This window comes from Leptonychotes weddellii, chromosome 4 (assembly GCF_054177405.1).
Source record: "Leptonychotes weddellii isolate Sample4059 chromosome 4, ASM5417740v2, whole genome shotgun sequence".
NCBI lineage: Eukaryota > Metazoa > Chordata > Mammalia > Carnivora > Phocidae > Leptonychotes > Leptonychotes weddellii.
In genome coordinates this window covers 137,828,593-137,851,336 of record NC_138372.1, presented here as the reverse complement: position 1 = coordinate 137,851,336, position 22,744 = coordinate 137,828,593, and the positions used below count along the sequence as shown (strand labels likewise).

At 42.6% G+C, this 22,744-nt stretch overlaps 1 protein-coding gene and 1 long non-coding RNA gene across 2 annotated transcripts in view; one reads left to right on the top strand and one right to left on the bottom strand.

The window, feature by feature from the left end:
- Positions 1-1,183: 1,183 nt before the first annotated feature.
- The window catches only part of SPAG1 (sperm associated antigen 1), a 70,106-nt gene continuing 48,545 nt past the window's right edge, over positions 1,184-22,744 (bottom strand). The window contains exons 13-19 of the mRNA XM_081817074.1: positions 22,068-22,220; positions 17,585-17,751; positions 14,726-14,858; positions 12,762-12,888; positions 4,266-4,430; positions 2,292-2,660; positions 1,184-2,185 (exon numbers count right to left, since the gene is read on the bottom strand). Coding sequence (XP_081673200.1) covers positions 2,054-2,185; positions 2,292-2,660; positions 4,266-4,430; positions 12,762-12,888; positions 14,726-14,858; positions 17,585-17,751; positions 22,068-22,220 — 1,246 coding nt within the window. The 3' untranslated portion in view covers positions 1,184-2,053. The remainder of the gene's footprint in view (positions 2,186-2,291; positions 2,661-4,265; positions 4,431-12,761; positions 12,889-14,725; positions 14,859-17,584; positions 17,752-22,067; positions 22,221-22,744) is intronic.
- LOC145721060 (uncharacterized) lies at positions 2,322-6,183 on the top strand. The gene is made up of 2 exons (XR_014144534.1): positions 2,322-2,456; positions 5,714-6,183. It is a non-coding gene; the product is annotated as an uncharacterized LOC145721060 (long non-coding RNA).

Here is a 22,744-nt window from a genome sequence, read left to right as displayed (position 1 = left end):
TATCATTGTGTTGAGTTTTCTTGTAGCTAGTTGTGTTCTTCAGAACAGTTATTCTGAATTCTTTATCAGCTAGATTGCAGTATTCTATGTCTTTGAGCTCAACTGTTGAATTACTGAGATCTTTTGGGGGTGAAATAGTTGATTTTCATGTTTGTGTTTTTGCATTGCTGTTTTTCACATTTCAAGTAGCAGACACCCCCTGAGCCTTTACTGGTTGCCTTCCGATGGAGTGCTGCTCTCCGGTGTTGCTACATCAGGTTTCCTCGACTTTTGAATGGGCAAAGCTGCTCCACTCTTCCTGCTCCCTCTAGTGGCAGAATTCTTAAAACTCTTCCATCTTTTCTTGTAACTCACCAGGCTGGCTGCTGGAAACCTGTTTTCCAGAAGGTGGTGCCATAGCTCCACAGCTTCAGTTGGTGATTTCTCCCTTGCCCAGGGACCCTGGTCCATTTTTCTGAGAGCACTCTCATCACCGGACCTGTTCTCACTGCCCCATCATGAGCATGCACAGGGATCCAGCCACATAGTGGGAGCTGGTGTACATTTGGCACTTGGGGTTTTGGGGGTGCTGTGGACCCCGTGGAGCAATCTTGAGTGGGATACTCTCAGAGGTATATGGGCAGACTGCTTGAAGCAGTCAGCAGGAACTGCATTCTTTCTTCTAATGCCCTTTGATATTCTTACCTGCTTCCTTCCCCTCTCTTCCCTCCCCTTCAAAATCCTGCAGGTCCACTTTGGTACCCAGGCTGCTGCTGGAGACAAATGGATTTCTCCAGCCGTGACCCAACAACTGGCATAGCTGGGCACTCACTACTTTCTACCTTCTCTGGAGAGGCCCACCACTGCCAGACGGCTTAGCCCCGTGCAGCCAGGTGCTGGGTATGTAACTGTCAACAAAAAAGGTTTCCTTGTGATGTCTCTGGAGTTTACTAACATTCAAAAGGAGAAAACTTTTGTTTGCCTGAAGACTCGAGTCACAGATTTTCATGAATGAACAAAGAACAGTTAAAAAGAAAAATGTCAGAGTTTGAAAGGTATCATTTACCCACAATGATTTTTTAAAATTCTGTAATTCTAAAAGATTAGATAATGAATATGGAAATAATGAAAGTGATACCTAAAGAATGCTCCAGAAAAAGAGAATTGACTCTAACAACTATAGGAATAAATGACAGTACATTGATACAGACCTAAATGTTTTATTGTAAGAAATACTTTTACTTTGACCCAATTAACAAAGGAGCTTTCAATATGGTTAGATTTCCTCACTTTCCATTAAGGGAATAAATATGGTCATGCTTAAAGGAAAAGGAAAAGGAACATTTAAACATTGGGGAAAATGTGGAGGTGACAAAACGGAGGCTTAGTTTGCTTTTATACAGTGGTGGTTTCGTTATTATTTACATAAGCAATATATACGGGACAGGAGCTTTTTAAAATCTAGAAAAAGTAGTAAAAATTTTTGCCAATTTTTGTTTTTAATGTTTCCATGTAAGAAAAAATAAGTTCCTCTTATAGCTCTTGAATTAATAATCACAATTTATTTAATAATCATCTCAGAAGACTTAAGTGTTGCATTTCACCCAAGCAGACTGTAATCCACAAGTAGTATAAAATGGGATTTATATATATCATAGCAGGAAATAAAGGTGATATAATAATCATTGTTAATGATTTTTAAAGAAATACATTTCTATCAAACTTTAGAGGAATCCTTCAGAGCCCAAAGAAATGTAATTTAACTCAAATTTTTAACAAGTGAGTAATTAAAAGAAAATGTATAATATAAATTAAAATGTACTTTAAACAAGTTCGAAATATACTTATTAAATATAAAGATGTTAGCTCTTGGTACGTAAGAAAATATTTACAACTAATAAGAATATTGTAGAATATACATGTTCTATGTATAAAAATAAGTAAAATATTTTATAGTCCAGACCAAAGGATCTTTTCTAAACCAGGTTTTATCCATGCAACTCTATTACAATACCATCCCACTAGCGTTACTGGAAAACATACATGCATGGAAGAAATCTAACCATAGTCTTACTTAAAGCTCATACTTCCTTTTTAGGGCCTGTACGTCTTCTAAAGTAAAATGTTTGTTTGGTGTGTCTGAGAGGTCATCAAAGAGCTGTTCAATTTGCTCCTTTTGGCCCTTGCTAATTAGTGTCAACATCATCTGGAAGAAAGAGAAAAACTGTATTAGCTTAATTAAGAAAAAATGAACATTTTAAAGTTACAGAAACCGTGGAAGAAAATCTCTATTAAGTCATTTTTCCACTTACCATGAACCTTTCTACTTTACTTAGATATAAAAGATGCTGATACACCAATGAGGGATCTTTACCAAGATTATTTTTCAGAGACTGAATGAGGAGAAGGAATGTATCCCCTTCAAGTTTGTTACTCAACAACATTGGCAAATCTTTCGGTTCAGTGATGGTTAAAAGGTGTGCACAGGCTTGTTTATCGTTCCGCATACTGATAGCGTTTATAACCTGACCAAACTCATAGGCGTTGTTAGGCTTGGTGATAGGTAGTTTTTCATCGTATTCTGGTAGCCCGCTGGTTGTGTCCCCGTTCTCAGAGGCAGGGCAGTCAGTGGAGAGCTCCTCCGAGGTCCTTCCAGGCTCTTCCTCCTGGCCTTCGCTCACCTTCATGAGGGAAAAAAATGATACTGTGACGTAACAGCCACTGCCCACATCCCAAGCTACGTTTATTAAAATGGGAAGGAACTGGAAAACACTAGTAGGCTATATTTTAGTCAAATTCTAAGTGAAAAGTGTAATTTATAATAGTAAAATCTATTCTTTTTAGGAAGTTTTAAATATCCCTTCATGAAAGTATTAAAATTTTTTATAGTTTTCCATGAAAGACGACCTATAACAACTTTATCTCAGGGCGCCTGGGTGGCTCAGTCGGTTAAGCGTCTGCCTTCGGCTCAGGTCATGATCCCAGGGTCCTGAGATCGAGTCCCACATCAGGCTTCCTGCTCGGCGGGAAGCCTGCTTCTCCCTCTCCCACTCCCCCGCTTGTGTTCCCTCTCTCGCTGTGTCTCTCTCTCTGTCAAAGAAATAAAATCTTAAAAAAAAAGAAAAAAAACTCTTTTTCATGATAAATTTTACACTTATTTTCTTATATTTAACAAAGACATGAACTTAAGACATACTTTTCTTCCCTCCTTAGAGGAAAAATACTTCTGGTTTCTCTCACTTTTTGCCTTTTACTCTATAATGGAAATATAAGGTGATAAATGGAGTCATATCACCATTCATGAATACACAAGAATTCAAGAGCTTTTTTTTTTTTTTTTTTTTTTTACAAGAGCTTGTACGCGTGCGTGCACACACATTGGCGGGGGGGCCGTGAGGAGCAGAGGGAGAGAGAGAATCCTAAGCAGGCTCCATGACTCCACATCAGCTCAGAAGCCCAAAGCAGGGCTTGATCTCACAACCATGAGATTGTGACCTGAGCTGAAATCAAGAGTCAAGACACTTAACCCACTAAGTAACCCAGGTGCCCCATGAGCTGACATTCTTCACTAAAGGCAAAGCAAAAAGCTGGAGCACAAGACACGGAGTTTGATTCAGGAGTAGTCCAAGATCTCTGATGAGGCCAGTCTTGTTTCAGAGTGCTAAAAAGGCCTAAATCATCTAAAAAATCCCTACGGGGTATGGGAAGGCCACTGAAATTTGAATCAGTCCTATCAGGATTCTCCGGGTCTACCCTGAAGCAAAGTTCAATGACCACAGGCCCCCAGAGCACTCTGGGGTGGAAACAATGTAAACTGTAGGCGGGTGTGGGGGGGGGAGGGGTGGAATGCAGAGAAAGGAGGAATTGCAGTAATGCAGAATCCCAATATCCTCCATGGACCCAAGCTGCGCAATACAATGGCTAATTATGGCAAAGGAAAAGTTTTGTCTCTGTAACTGGTTGAAATTTCTTCACTGGAGATTAAAATAAAAAAATTTAAAACATTTTTGTAGAACTCATAAGAATCTGACTTAAAAAAAATAAAGATTTTATTTATTTGACAGAGAAAGACAGTGAGAGAGGGAACACAAGCAGGGGGAGTGGGAGAGGGAGAAGCAGGCCTCCCGCCGAGCAGGGAGCCCAATGCAGGGCCCGATCCCAGGACCCTGGGATCATGACCTGAGCCGAAGGCAGACGCTTAACGACTGAGCCACCCAGGTGCCCCTGAATCTGACTTTAGAATCCAATATAAAATCCCCCAGAGAGTCCTTAAGATAATCAAATACCTCTTGAATCTCAATTTTCCTTCTCTCCTTTTCTTTGTTGAATAATGTCGTATTGTCCTTAATGTTAAGGAATCTGGTTACCTCTTCCAGTTCCATCTTTGCCTCAACAATACTTGAATCTAGTTGGAGAACTTTATTGAGATCGTTCAAACTTTTCTGATAATCCTGAAAGTAGAAAGCAGAGAAAATAATTTTCATAAATAAAAACAGGGCACAGATTAGCTCAAGTGGGAGTGAGAATAAGCTGAGTAGCGTGGAACGTGTACAGGGGTTCCCTTCAGTACCCTGATGATAACGTCAGGCCCATACAGTAGTCTTGAACTAAAATATTAACACCCATAACACAGAACATCCACCAGAAAAGAAAAGGCAGGGAATCTGGAGTTGGAAGACTCAAGTTCAATTCGGGGTCACCACAACCTTCCCAGTCCCTGGTGTATAGCAGGCATTTGTCGTCTGCTGAGTGAGTGAATGGAAGAACAAACATCCTCATGTTAGCACCTACTAATTAAGAAACTGGAACAAAATCCTACTTAATCTTTGAGTTTCAGTTTTCTCATCTTTAAGGATAACAAAAGCTTCAGTAGTCTACTCTGGTTTTCACCAAGGCCGTACCAAGTATAAATGAATTAATAAGGAATACTTTAAGCCTATGTAAAGGGCTATCCAATGTCACTTGTCACATAATATCCTGCACCATAAAACCCTTCAAAGTGGTATGCTCTTCAAATAGGCTAGCAGCAACATTTATTCTTCCACAGAGTCAAACAATACATTGGGAGGGGGTGAGGGAAAAGGAATCTAAGCTTAACAAAACATAGCAAAGAATCTGGTAGTAGAGACAAGATACCACAAAATCACAGTCTGATGTGACAGGCCATTCTAGAACTAGACCAATGTTTTCATTAAACCAAAATTAATTCTGTAAGGAGGCAAAGAATTCCAATGATGTGTAACCTCCCTAAGTATTCATGACCTACCAATAAGCGCATGCACTGGAGGCGGAGGCTGAGGCCCAGGTAAGACAGGCTAGTGGTTATGTGGCGTTCCTGGGGGGCTCGCTGTGAGGCCACATCCCTCCCCTCCCCCCTCCACCCAGTATTACACTAGAGCAAAAGTGACCTGTTTAAAGAGATTAACATAAATCTGCTCTCATTCAGTAAAAAAGGTAAATTATTTACAAACCATAATACACTGTTCTATTAGTAACAAATCACATACCACTGGGTCACAACAGTGCAATTGAAACCTGCTATAGAAAAACAAGTAACACTGTATTCCAGTCCGAAGTGTTCCTGCTGGGAACCATACTGAAAGGCAAGGAATGGGGCAGCAGACAAGTTGAGGTAGTAATAACTGCTAACTCTTAACCACTCTCTCTGCATTTTGAAAGTATTAGTTTACTCTCAGTAGCCCTACACATACTAACTGCTGTCCGCATTTTAAAGATAAGGAAACTGAGGCATCGAGAGAATCCTTGGGACGATCAAGGCAGCAATGCCCACCAAGCAAATGAGAACACAGCTATGGAATCCCAGTGAGAAGCCTGAAAACAGATTTGTGAGCTATGGCCTCGGAAATGGAAGAAGTCCCACACCACTGGAAACAATATGTGTTTTGTTTTGTATTTAAGAAAAATCTGTGCCTAGGGGCGCCTGGGTGGCTCAGTCGTTAAGCGTCTGCCTTCGGCTCAGGTCATGGTCCCAGGGTCCTGGGATCGAGCCCCGCATCGGGCTCCCTGCTCAGCGGGGAGCCTGCTTCTCTCCCTCTCCCGCTCCCCCTGCTTGTGTTCCCTCTCTCGCTGTCTCTCTGTCAAATAAATAAGTAAAATCTTAAAAAAAAAAAAAAAGCTGTGCCTAAAGAGCGATCTGTCTGGTTGGAGAAGACCTAAGAAAACATGAAATAACACTTTGATAAAGAGTTACAACAGGGGCAAGCAAATGTAAAGAGAGACAAGAGAGCAGGAAGAGGGAGGAGCCCATCTGCCAGATCCCAAGAATGGTCAGGCAGCCCTGGCCCCTATGGAAGCCTCTGTCTTAGGAAGGGAAACAATTTTTAAAAAGTAAATGAATGAATAAAGTACGGACTATCACTAATGCAATTAAGAAAGCCAAGGTTTTCTCTGGATACTAATGAGGGGGAAGGAGTCTCCTTTTGATACACTTGTCAGGGAACACAAGCCCTGAAGGGAAACAGGCACACAGTGGAGGGAAGAGCAGGGCCTACACAGAGGAGAGTGTGGCTCCGGCAAAGAGGAGGACATTAAAAGTTGCTAATTGCTGCATTAGGGCCTTAAAGAAAAAAGTATAATTACAGTATTAATAGATGTACTTAAAATGTAGTAACAATTATATGACTGTTTGGTATTTGTAGCCTTACAGCATCCCCACTTAAATGGGCTGCACATTCCCTCAGGCAAACCATGGGCTCTTCACCACTGTGACCCACAGACTTGGCACTCAGTAAGAGAAAGAAATTCTGAAACAAAATACCACAGGGTTTCACTCACATGTGAAACTTAACAAAACAATTGAACACAGGGGGGACAAAGGAGAGGCGAACCAAGAAACAGGCTCTTAACTACAGAGAACTGGTTACCAGAGGGGAGGTGGGGGCGTTAGGTAGGTGACGGGGACTGAGGAGGACACTTGAGATGAGCAGCGGGGGTTGCATGGAAGTGCTGAATCACTGAATTCTATACCCAAAACTAGTACTGCGCTGTAGGTTAACCGGAATTCAAATAAAAACTTGGAAGAAAAGAGATTCTGAGTGACAGCCCTATAATTTTCAAAACTGGCGCGTGCGCGCACACAGTTAAAGGCATCTAGAAAACAAAAGATCTAAGAAAGCAGAGCACTCAGCTGGTAACCACAGGTAGGGCACCTGCTCCCCGCAAGCCTCTGTGCCAACTTCTCCTTACAGACACACTAAGGAAGTGGATCCGGGTGTGAGTTCTGAAGCATTTGATAAGCAGCTGGCGCCTTTGAAGATCTTGAAATTAAATCTGCTTGGCACATAACTCAAAATTATAGGATATATAAATGGAAGCTACAAGAACTCAAACCAGAAACACAACTTGCCGGCCTCATAACCTAGTGGGCTAGGATTACTCAAATTTGGGATTATCTTTCCGCGTAATACAATTTCTAGAATTCATTCCAAAGAAGTATAAAAAGTCTTTCATTAGGTCCACCTTCTGCCTTTATGTGAGAAAAACAGGTTCAAAGAATCAGGCAGCCAGTCTGAGGTAAAGGTGCTTTTAGAGTCTGGACATACGCAAACTATGAGTCGTCATGCATGTCTACCCTCATGTGCCCGAATCCATTAAACTCAGAAAAAGCGGAGTAAATTGTGAAGAAGCCTCTGTTACCTCATGGTGCCACACACCAGCCAAGAAATCTTTACGTGAGGTTTACGGATGAGTGTGTTGCTAACAAAAAAAGGAGTGGGGGGAGCGGGTCGGGTCACACGGGGGGCTTCCGGGCCGGCGGCAGATGCACCCCATGCACCACATGCAGGCAGGCGGTGCACGGCAAGCCCCACGCGGACAGAGGCTGCTGTGCTCGGGACCCTTCTGGCCCTGGCCCGATGTACCTCGTCGCCTGGCTCTCGATCTGTGTCCTTCACAATATCCTTGAGAACACACTGGGCGGGAGAAGGGGGGCAGGCACGGCACGGCCCCACCGGCCTAGGGGTCCTGCCACAGCAGCTGCACGGATGCGGCTCGACCACCACCTCGGTGGATCCAGGATCTAGAAACACAAAAGCCTGAGCGCTCAGTGCGCACAGCTTGGACTCATTTGCTATACTAGGTAGAAGCGTGACTGCCCTCTCCCAACAAAACCCCGGTTTTACAGAATATATTTTTAGATATTGCCCTGTCAGTGATGGGCATGGAACTAAAAAAATCACCTCAAACTCAATAAGGTCAAACTGAACTATCCCTCTCCCCGCTCAAACCTCTCCCTCCTCCTGAATACCCTCCATTATCATACTGCACCACTCAATCCCCAAGCCAGGAAGCTGAGAGGCACCCCCTCTGCTCCTTCCCCCCTACATGTTACTGCTCAGGATGTTTACCTTCAAACGCCCTGGAATTAACCCCTCACTTTCTGCTATGGGCTAAACCGTGTCCCCCTGAAAATTCCCCTGTTGGAGTCTTAACCACAGCACTTCAGAATGTGACCGTATTTGGAGACAGGTTCTTTAAAGAGGTAACCAAGTTAACATCAGGTCATTAGGGTGGGCCCTAATCCAGTAGGACTAGTGTCCTTATAAAAAGAGGGAACTGGCAGACACACATATACAGAGAGAAGCCAAACTGAAGACACGGGGAGGAGACAGCCATCCACAAGCCAAGGAGAGGGGCCTAGAGCACATCCTTCCCTCACAGTCCTCAGAAAGAGCCATCCCGGCTGACAACTTAAGATTAAGAACTCTGAGAACCGTTACGAAAATGTATTTCTCTTTAAGCCACGACGTGTGGTACTTTGTTACGGAAGTCCCGGCAAATAGACCTTCTCTCTTCCCTCCGCTATTCGTTACCTTCCTTCAGGAAACTGCTTCTTACCTTGGCAGCTTCTAACCAATCTCCCTACTCCGTGCTGGGCCCCCGGTGATCCAGCTTTGACGCTGCTGCCAAATCTGATCCATCATGCCCCCCTTGACCCTAAGGGGATCCCACCACCTTCAGGATCAAGCCTATCCACCAGAGAAAGGCTCCCAGGCCCTTCATAATCTGACCATCTCTCTCCATCCCCATTCCCATCTGCACCTGGCCTCTCGCTGTACCAGTTCATGTACAAGTTCATAAAAAATGTGGGAAGGAATAATTATAACAGTTTTATTCTTTTTTTTTTTAAGACTTTATTTATCTGACAGAGAGAGAGACAGCAAGAGAGAGAACACAAGCAGGGGGAGTAGGAGAGGGAGAAGCAGGCTTCCCGCTGAGCAGGGAGCTCAATGCAGGGCTCAATCCCAGGACCCCGAGACCACGACCTGAGCCGAAGGCAGACGCTTAACGACTGAGCCACCCAGGTGCTCCAACAGTTTTATTCTTAACAACCCCAGAGGGAAAACATCTAAATGTAATTAACTGGTGAATATGTAAAAAAAAAAAAAAAAAGAAAAAAAGAAAAAAGTTGTAGTATATTCAGTAATAAAACTCAGTAATAAAAAGAAACAATTCCTGATATTCACACAATATGGATGACTCTCAGACGCTCTGCTGAGCAAAAAAAAAAAAAAAGCCAAAGAATACAGTACATTCTATATGATTATACTTATGTTACTGCCAAAAAGAAGGAAAACTAATCTACAATGATAGAAACTAGATGAATGGCTGCCTGGGGGTGGGCGTGGAAGGAGGGGAATGGGCACAGGGAACTTTCTGATCATTTACCTTGATTGGAGTGGTGGCTACATGGGGATATGCATTATTCAAAAATCAACAATTAAATTAAGAAAACAATTCTACTTACAATTGCATCAAAAGGAATAAAGTATCTAGGAATAAACTTAACCAAGAAGGTGAAAGATTTGTACATAGTATAGTGAAAACTATAAGACACTGATGAAAGAAACTGAAGACGACAGAAATAAATGGGAAGACAGTTTGTGCTCCTGGGTGGAAAAAATTAATATTGTTAAAATGTTTACACTACTCGAAGCAATCTACAGATTCAATGCAGTACCTATTTAAAATTCCAATGGCATTTTTCACAGAAATAAAACAAGCAATCCTAAAACTTATATGAACCTGGTAACACCCCAAATAGCCAAAGCAATCTTGAAAAGGAACAAAGCGGAGGCATCACAATTCCTGATTTCAAACTATATTTACAAAACTCCAGTAATCAAAACAGTACGGTATTGGCATAAAAACAGACACAGAGATCAATAAAACAGAATAGAGAGCCCAGAAATAAATCCATGCATATACGGCCAACTAATTTATGACAAAGGAGCCAAGAATTCTCACTGGGGAAAGGACAGTCTTCAATAAATGGTGCCGGGAAAACTGGACCACTATCTTATACTATCCACAAATATCAACACAAAGTGGATTAAATTTGAACATAAGACTTGAAACCATAAAACTCCTAGAAGAAAACAAAGCCAGTAAAGCTCCTTGACACTGGTCTTGGGTTTCGGATTTGACACCAAAAGCAAAGGTAACAAAATCACAGTAAACAACTGGGACTACACCAAACTAAAAAGCTTCTTCTGCACAGTGAAGGAAACAAAATGAAAAAACTACCAAGTAGGAGAAAATATTTGCAAATCACATATCTAATAAGTGGTTAATATCCAAAATACATAAACAACTCAATATCAAAAAAAGAATCTGGTTAATAAAAGGGCAGAAGAACTGAACAGACATTTCTCCAAAGAAGACATACAGATGGGCAACAGGTACATAAGAAGATGCTCAACATCACTCATCATCGGGGAAACGCAAATCAAAGCCACAATGAGCTATCACCTCACACCTGTCAGAATGGCTAAACTCAACAACACAAGAAACAACAGGTGTTACTGAGGACGTGGGAAAAGGGGAACCCTTGTGCGCTGGCGGTGGGAATATTACAGAAAGCAGCACGGAGGCTCCTTAAAAAAAACTAAAACTAGAACAACCATATGATCCAGCAATCCCACCTCTGGGTATTTATCTGAAGGAAATGGAAACGCTAAATCTAAAAGATACCATACCCCCATGTTTACTGCAACAATATTTACAACGGCCAAGACATGGAAACAACCTAAGTGTCCGTTACTGAATGAACGGACAGAGAAAATGTGATATAGCTACACTATGGAATATTATTCCAACAAAAGGAAATCCCTGCCATCTGCCAGCAACATGGGTGGACCTCAGGGACATATGCTAAGTGAAATAAGGCAAACAGAGAAAGGCAATTACCGTATGACTTCACTTGTACGTGAAATCTAGAAAAAAACAGAAAACTGAATTCACAGATATAAAAACAAACTGGTGGTTGTCAGAGGCAAGGCGGGGAGTGGGGAGTGGGTGACACGGTTTGTCAAAAGGTACAAACGTCCAGTTAAAAAATAAGTCATGCAGATACATATAACGGACCGCATGGTGACGACAGTTTTAACACTGTACTGTGTATCTGAAAATTGCTACAAGAGTAGATCTTTAAAAGTTCCCATTACAGGAAAAAAAAATGGTAATGATGTGTGCTGATGGGATGCTAACTAGACTTACTGTGGTGATCATTTTGCAAATCGAATCATTATGTTATACACTCAGAACTAATACAATGTTATATGTCAATCATATCTCAACTTAAAGTCAATGACCTGTAGGCTTACAATGTGTGAATTTCATTGTATTAGGCCCTAAAACAAATTGGTTTTTAAGAAATACAATTTCAGGGGCACCTGGGTGGCTCAGTTGGTTAAGCGACTGCCTTCGGCTCAGGTCATGATCCTGGAGTCCCTGGATCGAGTCCCGCATCGGGCTCCCTGCTCGGCGGGGAGTCTGCTTCTCCCTCTGACCCTCCCCCCTCTCATGTACTCCCTCTCTCTCATTCTCTCTCTCTCAAATAAAAATAAATAAAATCTTTAAAAAAAAAAAAAAAGAAATACAATTTCAAAAAATGCCACAGCCCAGTATGTTCTAATTTGTCCTTCTGATGTTACTTTCTACAAACATGAACATTCATTAAAGTATTTCCACAGAAGACTCAGTCTAAAGAAAAGTGTAAATTATACAATACTTTGAAAATAACGGTGTGGTTTTCTTAGAGAAGAACATCACTCCACAGTCTCACACTGATAACCAACCAGCCAGTTTAAAGCCCAAATCACCATCAGCTTCCCAATCTCTGATATGTCTCTACCAACTTCCCCTGGGTGAATTAATCTTCCGTTCCGACGCCTTCCTCCCACCCCACAGACAACCCCAATCGTTTGGTGGAGGAATCCAGCGGCATTGCTGGTTGCCTTCAGTGATTCAGTAGCAAACCTTCCTGTCCCTTAAAGTGGACCTATGATAACTAATAAAATTCCTTAGAAAATCAGCAAATAAATCCTAATTTTTGAGCTGGAAGGAATCTTAGAAATTATCTAGCTCCACATTAAAGGTAGGGGAAATCTGAGGCCCATTCCCAGGTTTCAGGACTGGTTAGCACAGAAGCAGGATTAAATCCCAGGATAATCTCATTCCCTTTCCATGATCCGAGGATTTATGTTCATAAAAACCACATGCTGTTTTCAGAGCTGCAATTTACATATTAAAATGAAGAGTTCCGGGGCACCTGGGTGGCTCAGATGGTTGAGCGTCTGCCTTCGGCTCGGGTCATGATCTCCAGGTCCTGGGATCGAGCCCCACATTGGGCTCCCTGCTCAGTGGGGAGTCTGCTTCTCCCTCTCTCTCTGCCCCTCCCCACTGCTCCTGCTCTGTGTCTCTGTCTCAAATGAATAAATAAAAAAATTCTATAAAAAAACAACAACTGAAGATGTCCTCACCTTGAGTCCTTTATGAGCCAGAGCTCGTCTATAGTGCGCTTTCACACTCCCGTCATCGATCTGCAGTGCCCGATCACAGTCCTGCTTTGCCTCTTCAAACTGGCGCAGCTTCAAGTAACAGAGCGCTCTGGTGTAACGTAAGTATGAAAGGAACGAGGTATTATGAACAGCGAAGACAACATATCTCCAATCATGGCGTTTTCTTGCAATGCATGTAATCATGGCATTGGGGATACAACTGCAAACAAAATACAGTCTGGGCCCCTCAAGGAGGCTACAGTCTAGTGGAAGAGAGAGACACTTAAAACAAGCAAACACAGTATAATCTAAACAGGATGCTCTCTCTGGGAGCACACAGCTGAGAATGTCACGGAATCTGGCGGGGCTGAGGCAAGGGCAGGAGTAGTCAGGGAAGACTTCCCAGAAGAAGTTACATTTAAGTTGAAGCCCAGACCATGAGGTGAGAATTATCCAGTGCAAAGGCACTGGGCCAAGAGTTAAGATGTAGGAGGGGAGAGTGGTGGCCAGGGGCCCAGCAAGAGCAGAGTCTCACAGTGAGAGAGAGAGAGAGCGAGCGAGCGAGCACACAGTGCTCTTGATGCGCTAAGAAAAGCGCCATATGGCTGGGTGCAGGGATGAGCTAGAAGGGAGGCCAGGCCAGATGGTGAAGGGTCCCATAAATCATGGCAAGGAGGCTGAGCTTTCTCCTGAGCTCCATGGAGGTCCACCAATGGGTTCTCAAATAGGGCTAACATGTTCACCAGGTTTTAGAAAGATAGCTCGAGTTGCAACCTTGGAGAAGGAGACAAGAGGGAAGAAGACATGCAGGGTAGTATGGAGGGTGCTGCAAACATCTAGGAGGAGTCAGTGGTGGCCCAGGACAGGGGTGACAGTGAGGTCGGAGAGAAAGGCTCCCACCAAAGAGGAATTTGGAAGGGGGACATCCCAGTTTGCAGACAGCCCGGGAGAGGGAGGCGTCAGTCAGGAGTGCAGACAGGAGTGGAGTACTCGGGTCTGGAGCCCAGAGGGAGATGGACAGGGCGGCGGGCACACCTGAAAGGTGGTAGGGGGACTGGGGAGAAGATGGACTGGCTCAGAGAGCATGCAGGGTGAAAAAGGGATCTGCGCCTTCAGAACCCCGAGAAGGGCAGGGGAAGGAAGGCCTGTGGAGGGAGGAGAGGAGAGCTGCCCAGTGAGCCCCCTGTACTGACATCAAAGGGCGAGGCGGTTTCAGGCCCAACTGAGCAACCGCCCATACCACGGACCGCAGAGGCTGAGCAGAAGGGGAGAACACTACCTGGTGGAGTTAGTGACAACGTTTTTGACAAAATGGTTGCCAACAGAGGAAAACATGCACAAAAACAAAGCAGTGAGAGGTCGGAGTAAAAAGAATTCATCTGAAATAGCTAAGAAAACGTGTGCTGGGAGTCCCTGTTCTTTAGGAACTATCCTCACTCTTCTTGTCACCCCAGACTCTACCTATTCCTGAAAATCCCCACATCACCGGAGTCTAGATAGCAATCTTTTACCATCATGTGGTAAAGACTGCCTCTCAGCAGCTTTCCAGAACAATCTGCCCATTCCTGCTACACACTGAAGGATGCTGGTACCCTCCCTTAGGACTCCAAGAGAGAAAGGACACTTAGGAAACGCGTCAGAAAGACAGCTGAGTCCTGCTCCTACAGGGCCGACCACGCACGGGCCTGGTTGGGCACAGGGAGCTGGGCGGCCAGGAAGGGGAAGCAAGGGCAGCCCACGGGGACCCTCAGCCCGCCACACCGCATGCTGTCAGTCTCTCTGGAACGCCTATGGCCCCCGCCCCTTTGAAAAACACTTAGGACAATATGCTATATAAATTCTCCAAACGATGGAGAAAAAACTTTGGCAATTAATCGGTCTATACTTTTTAATCCCCCCCCCAAAAAAAAAATTAACATAAATACGTAAAGTTACAAAGAACTTGCCTGTTTGTATAAATGGCACATTCCTTGTTGTTAATCTTTAAGCATTCACTGTATTTACTAAGGGCATCTTTATAGTTTTTGTCCTTTACACATTGATTTCCTTCTTCTTTAAGGGTTTTAAACATTTTTTCATCTATGGGACACCCCCCAAGGCGGGGGGGGGAAAAAGAGGAAGGATTCATATAAGCACCTCTACAAAATCTTCAGTATACCTGTAAGCAGATATTCTATTGCAAATTAACCTGACCACACACCATGCAGAGCTAAAGTCAAAGTGGAATGAAACTTTGTATACAAATTAAAAAGACAAATTGGCTGTAAGTAAAAATTATACAATTATGACATTTTTTTCAAATTAGAAAATAAAACATAAATAATGACATCATTTTATCCATACCGATATGTCTTCTCTACTGGAGATACAAACATCTACAGTGTTTGGTTTAGTAACTATTTCATGAAAAATGCACAAACCTGTTCAAGCCTGAGGTGGACATTTGTCCAGTACCCCATTTCCTTGGAAAACCACACCTCCCCCGCGCTCTGTCCTGCAGTTTAGGTAAAGCAAGACCTACCCTAGCCCAACCTTTTGGAGTAATTTTTGTGTTACTATCAGCACATCATACTTTCCTGGCCACAATAATCTAACTCGTCAGGGATGGGCCTATGAGAGCCAATAAGCTACAAAGATTTTTTATGGCAGCTTCTGGTAATGCTTGCTCTTTCTCGTGGAATATGAGGAGGAAGAGAGGAGCTATCCAGCCATCTGGTGATACAAGGGGAGAGTCTATATTTCTAAGATAGGGTGAAAAGAGCAAGAAAGAGGCCAAGATAGAGAGCTGAAGAAGAATCTATGAGTCCTGAAACTAGCCATCCCTGCAGCTACTCTACCTGTGGACGTTTCCATGATAGGAGCCAATAAACAACCTTTTTCACTTAAGCCATAAAAGGCTGGGTTTTCTGTTACCTGCAGTGAGAGAGTCCCAACTATTACCATTACCTGTGCTATCTTGCAGTGATCATGGCCGACTCTGCTTAGGATCCTTTCCCCTTCCTCAGGGTGCCCTGATGTCCACTCAGCTATCACTCCTCTCCTACTCAACCCAGGCGTTCAGAGGAAGCTGACCCCACTGATCAGGAACACAGGCTTATAGCTAAGCCAATCGGGGCACGGCATGTCCTCATCGTAGAGACTGGCTCAGGAATGGGCACATGACCCATTAGAGTAAGTACCAATAAAATGTGAGTCAAGAAAGTAACAGGATAAAAAAGCCAGGGCTTTCAGGGTAACATATTTTCTCATTTTTAAATTAATGCTACCCAAAGCAATGGTGTCTCTCTCTCTTGGGACACTGATACCTGCACCCAGGAAGCCTAAAACCACCACAGTTCTATTATTTTCAGTCAGCACCTGAGCCCTGATGAGCTTTCAGTTACATGAACCAAAATATTCCTTACAGTTTAAGTTAGTAGATTTTCTGTACTTGCAACCAAAGTTTTCTATCACACATAAAGTATGAAAACCTGAAGTTTTGAATCTATGTAATAAGTCTACCTAAGTAACTGGATATAAAATAAAAATCCTGAAATTAAATTTATTTCTAATGTTTCATGTTTCAAAAGACCACACAATGGGGCCAAATGACACTCCCCATACATCCTGCTATATGTAAGACCTAAAACAAAGTATTACAGGGATTCCTCCCTGCCCAATTTGCTGAAAAACTTTAAGCTTTTCTTCCCCCATTGTTTTTAAACCTTTGGTATCTATTCTAATAATCACATAAATATGAAGAGCTGATTATACTTGTGCTCATGATTAACTAACACAGATCTACAGTATAGTCAGTATATGCTCTTTGTTAATAAACGACCACCCTTTACTGAGCAAATGCTTTGTGCGAGACTCCAGTAACAGCCAACGCTAGAAAACCAGAGATCTCCAAGACTTTCCAAATCAAAGTAGGTGTTCCCTGCATCTCCCTTCTAGTCAATGAAGAGGATGAGGGTCTAACAGAAGCCACATCACGACTCAGGAATCTCAGGGTGTCTACAAGATGAGGGTCAACCAGGGACACACATGGAGTTCCTAAGCAGGCAGGAGAAATGGGGCCTGAAGTGGCTTTTAGCAGAAAGCAAGAGTGAAGTCCCATTTATTAAACACTCTGCACAAAGTAATGAGGTAGGTACTATGGGAATGCAGGTATGTTAATAACTATGATATAAGGCAGAAAGAAATACCTGCTAGATATTTACGTTGTAGCATTTTACTTTGTTCTATTATTTCAAACACACCAATCTTATTACTTTAAGCCCTGCGACATGCAGGTGTTAAGAGAGAACTACATGCGGGCGCCTGGGTGGCTCAGTTGGTTGAGCGACTGCCTTCGGCTCAGGTCATGATCCTGGAGTCCCGGGATCGAGTCCCGCATCGGGCTCCCTGCTCAGCGGGGAGTCTGCTTCTCCCTCTGACCCTCCTCCCTCTCATGCTCTCTGTCTCTCATTCTCTCTCTCAAATAAATAAATAAAATCTTTAAAAAAAAAAAAAAAGAGAACTACATGCTACTTCTTTTTCTTATGAATGCTAACTAAACCTTTATTAAGTATTTTGTATGCATCTCTCCATTTATTCCTGAGAACAACGCCACAAGACAGTTATTCATATTCCCCCCTTTCATACACACTAGGACACTGGATGTGGGAAGCAACTTCTTAAGACTCTAGTTAGAAAGAGGGCGAACAGGGTCTTAAACCTGGGTCTGATGCCTGAGTTAACGCCCTTATCCTTCTGCTTTCCTGTGAAAACAGACACGCAGCTCAAGGTAACCTTGAAAAGAAGGGTGTGTAGGCTTCGCCCACCTGTGCTGCCGGGCTGGGGCCGGCTGCAGGAATCCCCCCCTTGGCTGGGGGGCGTCTCTGCCACAGGCTGCCAAGCTCGCAAATGCGCAGATGTGGGCACAGCAGGAATGGGGGACAACCTCTCCCGCCAGCTTGGTCCGTCCAGATTCATCAAAATTCTTGTTATTCTAAAAAAAAATGAGTTTTCTCTTTTAATCATGCCATTTGTTTTTTATATCACCGAAGCTCAAATCAACAGTAAGATTTACAACACTGCGTTTGTGTACTTCTCTATAGAAAACACAGTCTTGAGCTATCTGCTGTCCCCATAAACTGTCTTTAAAAGGACTTTTAAAAGTTGCCCAAAATTATGTTAACTTTAGATCCTTTCTGTATCAAAAGAAAAAATGAAGGTCTAAAAATTTTTTCAATGTATATGCAATAAAAAGCGAAATATAAAGGTAAAATTTAGGAGGCCTAGAAGAAATGTCCCGCATAACATTTAATATAATTACTAAATTGATAATGCATTACTCTTGAGAATAATCAAAAACACCTGAGAATTTCTATGCCCAAACTATACACCAAAGAGAGGTGTACAAGACCAGCTGCTAAAACTGATGAGGGCAAGCTATCATGTGGAATATTGTTTTTCCTTTAAGCATTTACATATGGCTAAGATACTCTTACCTTGCCTTTTTTTTTTTTTGTCTTTAATGTTATTCACTTGCTGTGTTTTCATATGCATAAAGATGAAAGGACAGGATACTGGAGTCCAATAGGAGGGCCCTTATACTATTGATGTTTACTAATGGCCATCACAAAGTTCAGATTAACATCCCCATCATCACTTTGTCATCATTTTAAACATACAAAATATCATATTTACGTTTAAAAACAAAACTGAGCTATGTCTTTGAAATGAAACTGATTTTAAAAAGGTGTGTCCCAAGATGAGAGGATTTACAGGTAATTAGTAGAATGCATTCAAGTTAGCTAACTCAATAGTACTTCTTGTGTGCATAGTTTTCTATTTATACAGAGACAAACACAATCCACATACTTTTTCTTACAGTTTCTTAAACCGAAATTTCAATAGTGATCTTTGGTTATGCGAACCAAATATCACATATCTTAGTGTAAAGAAAATAACTTTAAAAAATAATGTAAGACCACCCACAACTACAGAAGGAAAAAAAAAGCTTTAGAAAAGAGAATTTTCAAGCAAAACTTGTATTACCAGCAGAGAGGAAGGAAGAAGCAGCTGAAAAGAGATGATGTGTTGCCAGGGAGTAAATAAGTAAATGCAGGGAAATTTAACATATAAGATTCCTGGAGAGGAAAAGAGGAACATGGTTAATGGAAGACAGAAACAAAATATAAACACAGAGGTTTAAATTAAAAAAAAAAAAAAAAGCTGCTGTTGTTCACATGGAAAAACAAACATAAATATGGGATTTGTGAAAAGGAACAGTGAAATTTAAAAAATGGGTATTTCACAGAAAAATATATATGGCCAAACCAGACAAAGCCCCCTCATCTTCTTATAAAGTATCACTAAGAAACATTCGATTAAAAAGGGAATGAATCTTAAAAGTCAATCTGCATAAACGAACCTTCATGAATACACATAAAAAGTATAACGCAATCCTCAAAAAGCTAAACACAGAATTCCCACATGACCCAGCGATTCCACTCCTAGGTATACTCCAAGAGGAAGTGAAAACAGGTGTGCAAACACTTGCACACGAATGCCCACAGCAGACTATTCCCAATAGCCCAAAGATGGAAACCACCACAGTGTCCATCACCTGATGAATGGATAAACAAAACATGCTATGCCATACAATGGAATGCTATTCAGCTATAAAAAGAAAGGAAGCACTCACATATTCTACAACATGAACCTTAAAAACGTCACACTAGGTGAAAAAAGCCAAACACAAAAGGCACATACTCTAGGATTCCATTTACAGGGACCATCCAGAACAGGTAAACCGACAAGACAGAAAGCAGATGAGTGGTTGCCAGGGGCTGAGAGAAGGGAGAATGCGTGGCTGCTTAATAGGGACAAGGTTTCCTTTGGGGATGATAAATGTTCTGGAACTAGAGAGAGGTGGTGGATTGTACAAGTGTGCATGTACTAAAGGCCACTCAACTGCATACTTTAAAAGACAATTTTATGTTCCATGAATTTTACTTCAATTTTTTCAAAATATATAGTGCACAAGGTTCAGAAAGAGGAGTAATCACAGCCTCTCAGATAACTATTTCTCCCGTCAAACCTTCCGGCCCATCACTATGAACCCACTTTCCAACACCTTCCAACAGGCCCTTCCTCTCTGTCGGCTAATTCGGCTGTCTTCCTACTTTGTCTCACAGGAAGCCGAGCTCTGGGAGAAGATCCCGCTTGCCCAACTACCTTGGAGATGACCGGGGACAGAGGATGGGCAAATTAAAAGCCGACCACAGGAGTGAACTGTGCTCTCTGTTGGAGAATGAATTCATTCAACACATCTTACTGAGTGAATCTGCTGTTAAGAGGTACTTCAACCACACAGACAGATAAAACCCAATTCCTGACCTCAAGGAACTTCCAATAGAATGAGAGAAAAATAATTTTACAAAAAGGGACAGAGAATTTACAAACGATATGGAAGCTGGGTAATAATAGAGGGCACGGTGTTCTGGGGGAAGTGGGAAGGGCGCCTAAAATACATGTATGGTGGGGTGGAGCTGGGTCTATCAGGGAAAGTCATTTCCTAGAGGAAGGAGGTCCTCTCCTAAAGGACAGGAAGGAACTAACTGGGCAAAAAAGGGGAAAAGAGGGCGCCTGGGTGGCTCAGTTGGTTAAGCGGCTGCCTTCGGCTCAGGTCATGATCCTGGAGTCCCGGGATCGAGTCCCACATCGGGCTCCCTGCTCGGCAGGGAGTCTGCTTCTCCCTCTGACCCTAACCCCTCTCATGTGCTCTCTCTCATTCTCTGTCTTAAATAAATAAATAAAATCTTTAAAAAAATAAAAAAAAATTTTTTTAAAAATTAAAAAAAGGGGAAAAGAGCCTCCGGGCACATATGAGGAGGCAGCAGATGACATTTCAGCAAGGCAGCTGTGCCACAGGGCAAATGGTTGAGACCTCCCAGGTGACGCTGCCCGATTTTCAAGCTCAAGAGCAAGGAGGCTGTGAATGCCCAAGGCTTGATCTGGCCCCAGGTCCAATTGCCAATGCATATCCCTTTCTTCCAGTTAGGCTGGGATCAGACAGGTTCCACGTGACGAGTGGACACTCCAGGAAATGGCTGTTCGCTCTACACACAGATCTTTCCAACGGTCTTCTCCAAAGTGCGGTGGGACCATGTGGGGAGGTAAGGCATGATTTTATGAAATGAATTAATCTAAAACATGCCATTCTCATCTTGTACAATTTTGCTCAAGGTCTCCTCCTATCATTGCTCTTCAAAGACCACCTCAGGCGCTTGCTCTCCCACAAATGAAACCTACACAGACCAAAGGGGCCTGGCCTCTCTGTGATTTCCCCACCTTACTAATATATTTCCACCGGTGGGGATAATCTGTCTTATGTTTTTCCCCCTGGCTATATTCTGGTTTGCTTAAATACAGAGATTGTTATTTTGCTGCTTTCTGTCTTTTTGCAGGGCGGGGGGGGGGCGCAGGGCAGGCCAGGCCAGACCAACACGGGGCACAGTGTAACGCACATAAGAAGCTATACTCTGGACAAATGGGATCAGAAAATAGTATACATAACTAGAAATATTATCCAACTCGTCATTTTTTAATCTCACCTGAAAGCAATTTATGAAGTCTGGAAATTCTTACCTTCCCATGCTCACTCAGGGGGTAAATAGGTCATAACATAAATTAGATCCAAATTTTTGCTATTTCACCATGATAAATTAATACTCATCCTAGATGAGTGTCTATTTAAAGGGCATATAACACAAAATCTAGCAGGCTCATGAAAACATCCACTCTCCTGAGGAGAAACAACAGTTACGCTTCCACTGACAGAGGTGGTGCACTGAGCATGTGCAAACCCTGTAGGAGAAGAAGATTCGATATGGCAGTTTTCACTACATTTTTGGATCTTGTGCTAGAATTACTAGTGATTTACATCATCACTGGAAACACTTTCCTAACGCCACAGATATTTACAAATACTAAAATTAAGTTCTGTGCATTCACAACAGCAAAGAGGATCTATACGCTGAGCTTAAGAAAAAAAAAATTTACTGAACAGTAATTAATGGACCAGGAAACAAATATAAAGGTGTTAGAGGACAACTCAAAATGGATTATAGGACAGTTAGAAATTAAGTTAGAGAGAGAGAGAACTGTTTGGTTTTGATGGGAGTGAAAATCATGCATGCAAAGTAAGTAACTGAGGACATGTCTACACTCTGACACCGTTCTTGGAGAAGAGGAAGAAAAACACGTAATTCCAGTAGAAAACAACTAGACCTCAGGCACCGCCTCAGGCTGGCTTACCTGTTAATACTGTCATTTGCTAGCTGGATTCTGCAGTCTATTTGCAACACTGTTTTATAATCCACATAAGCTTTCTGATACTGCTCTAAAGTTTCATAGGCCACTGCTCGACGAAGAAGAGGCTTGATTGAGAATGGATGAAGTTCCAGAGCCCTGAAGACAAAAATATTACATGTCATTTGTTTTGAAAATTATTCTTTTAACTTATACTAACTGAATATACACTGTAGTACTGGACTTTCAAACACAAACATATCTGGTATTTCATACGAAGGACCTAGGAATATACTAGAAAGGCAAATTCAGAGTAGAACAATCAAACTTGAGGTTACTTCCTTTATTTTATATACTTTGGGTGGCGGCAGAGGGAGAGAGAAAATCCTAAGCAGGCTCCACTCCAGTGTGGAGCCCGCCACAGGGGCTCCGTCTCACAACCCTGAGATCATGCCCTGAGCTGAAATCAAGAGTCGGATGCACCAATTGAGCCACCCACGTGGCCCTACTTCCTTTATTTTAAACCAGTAGCAAAGCACGTCAGCATTTACTTTTCCCCGCTGAGACTGAGCTCCCTGGCAGTGGGCAGTGTGCTCCACCCTCTCCAATACCCTAAACCCTCCCCCTGCAGCCCTGCCAGAACCCACCATGGCACCAAATACAAGGTAGGCTTTCAATAGATT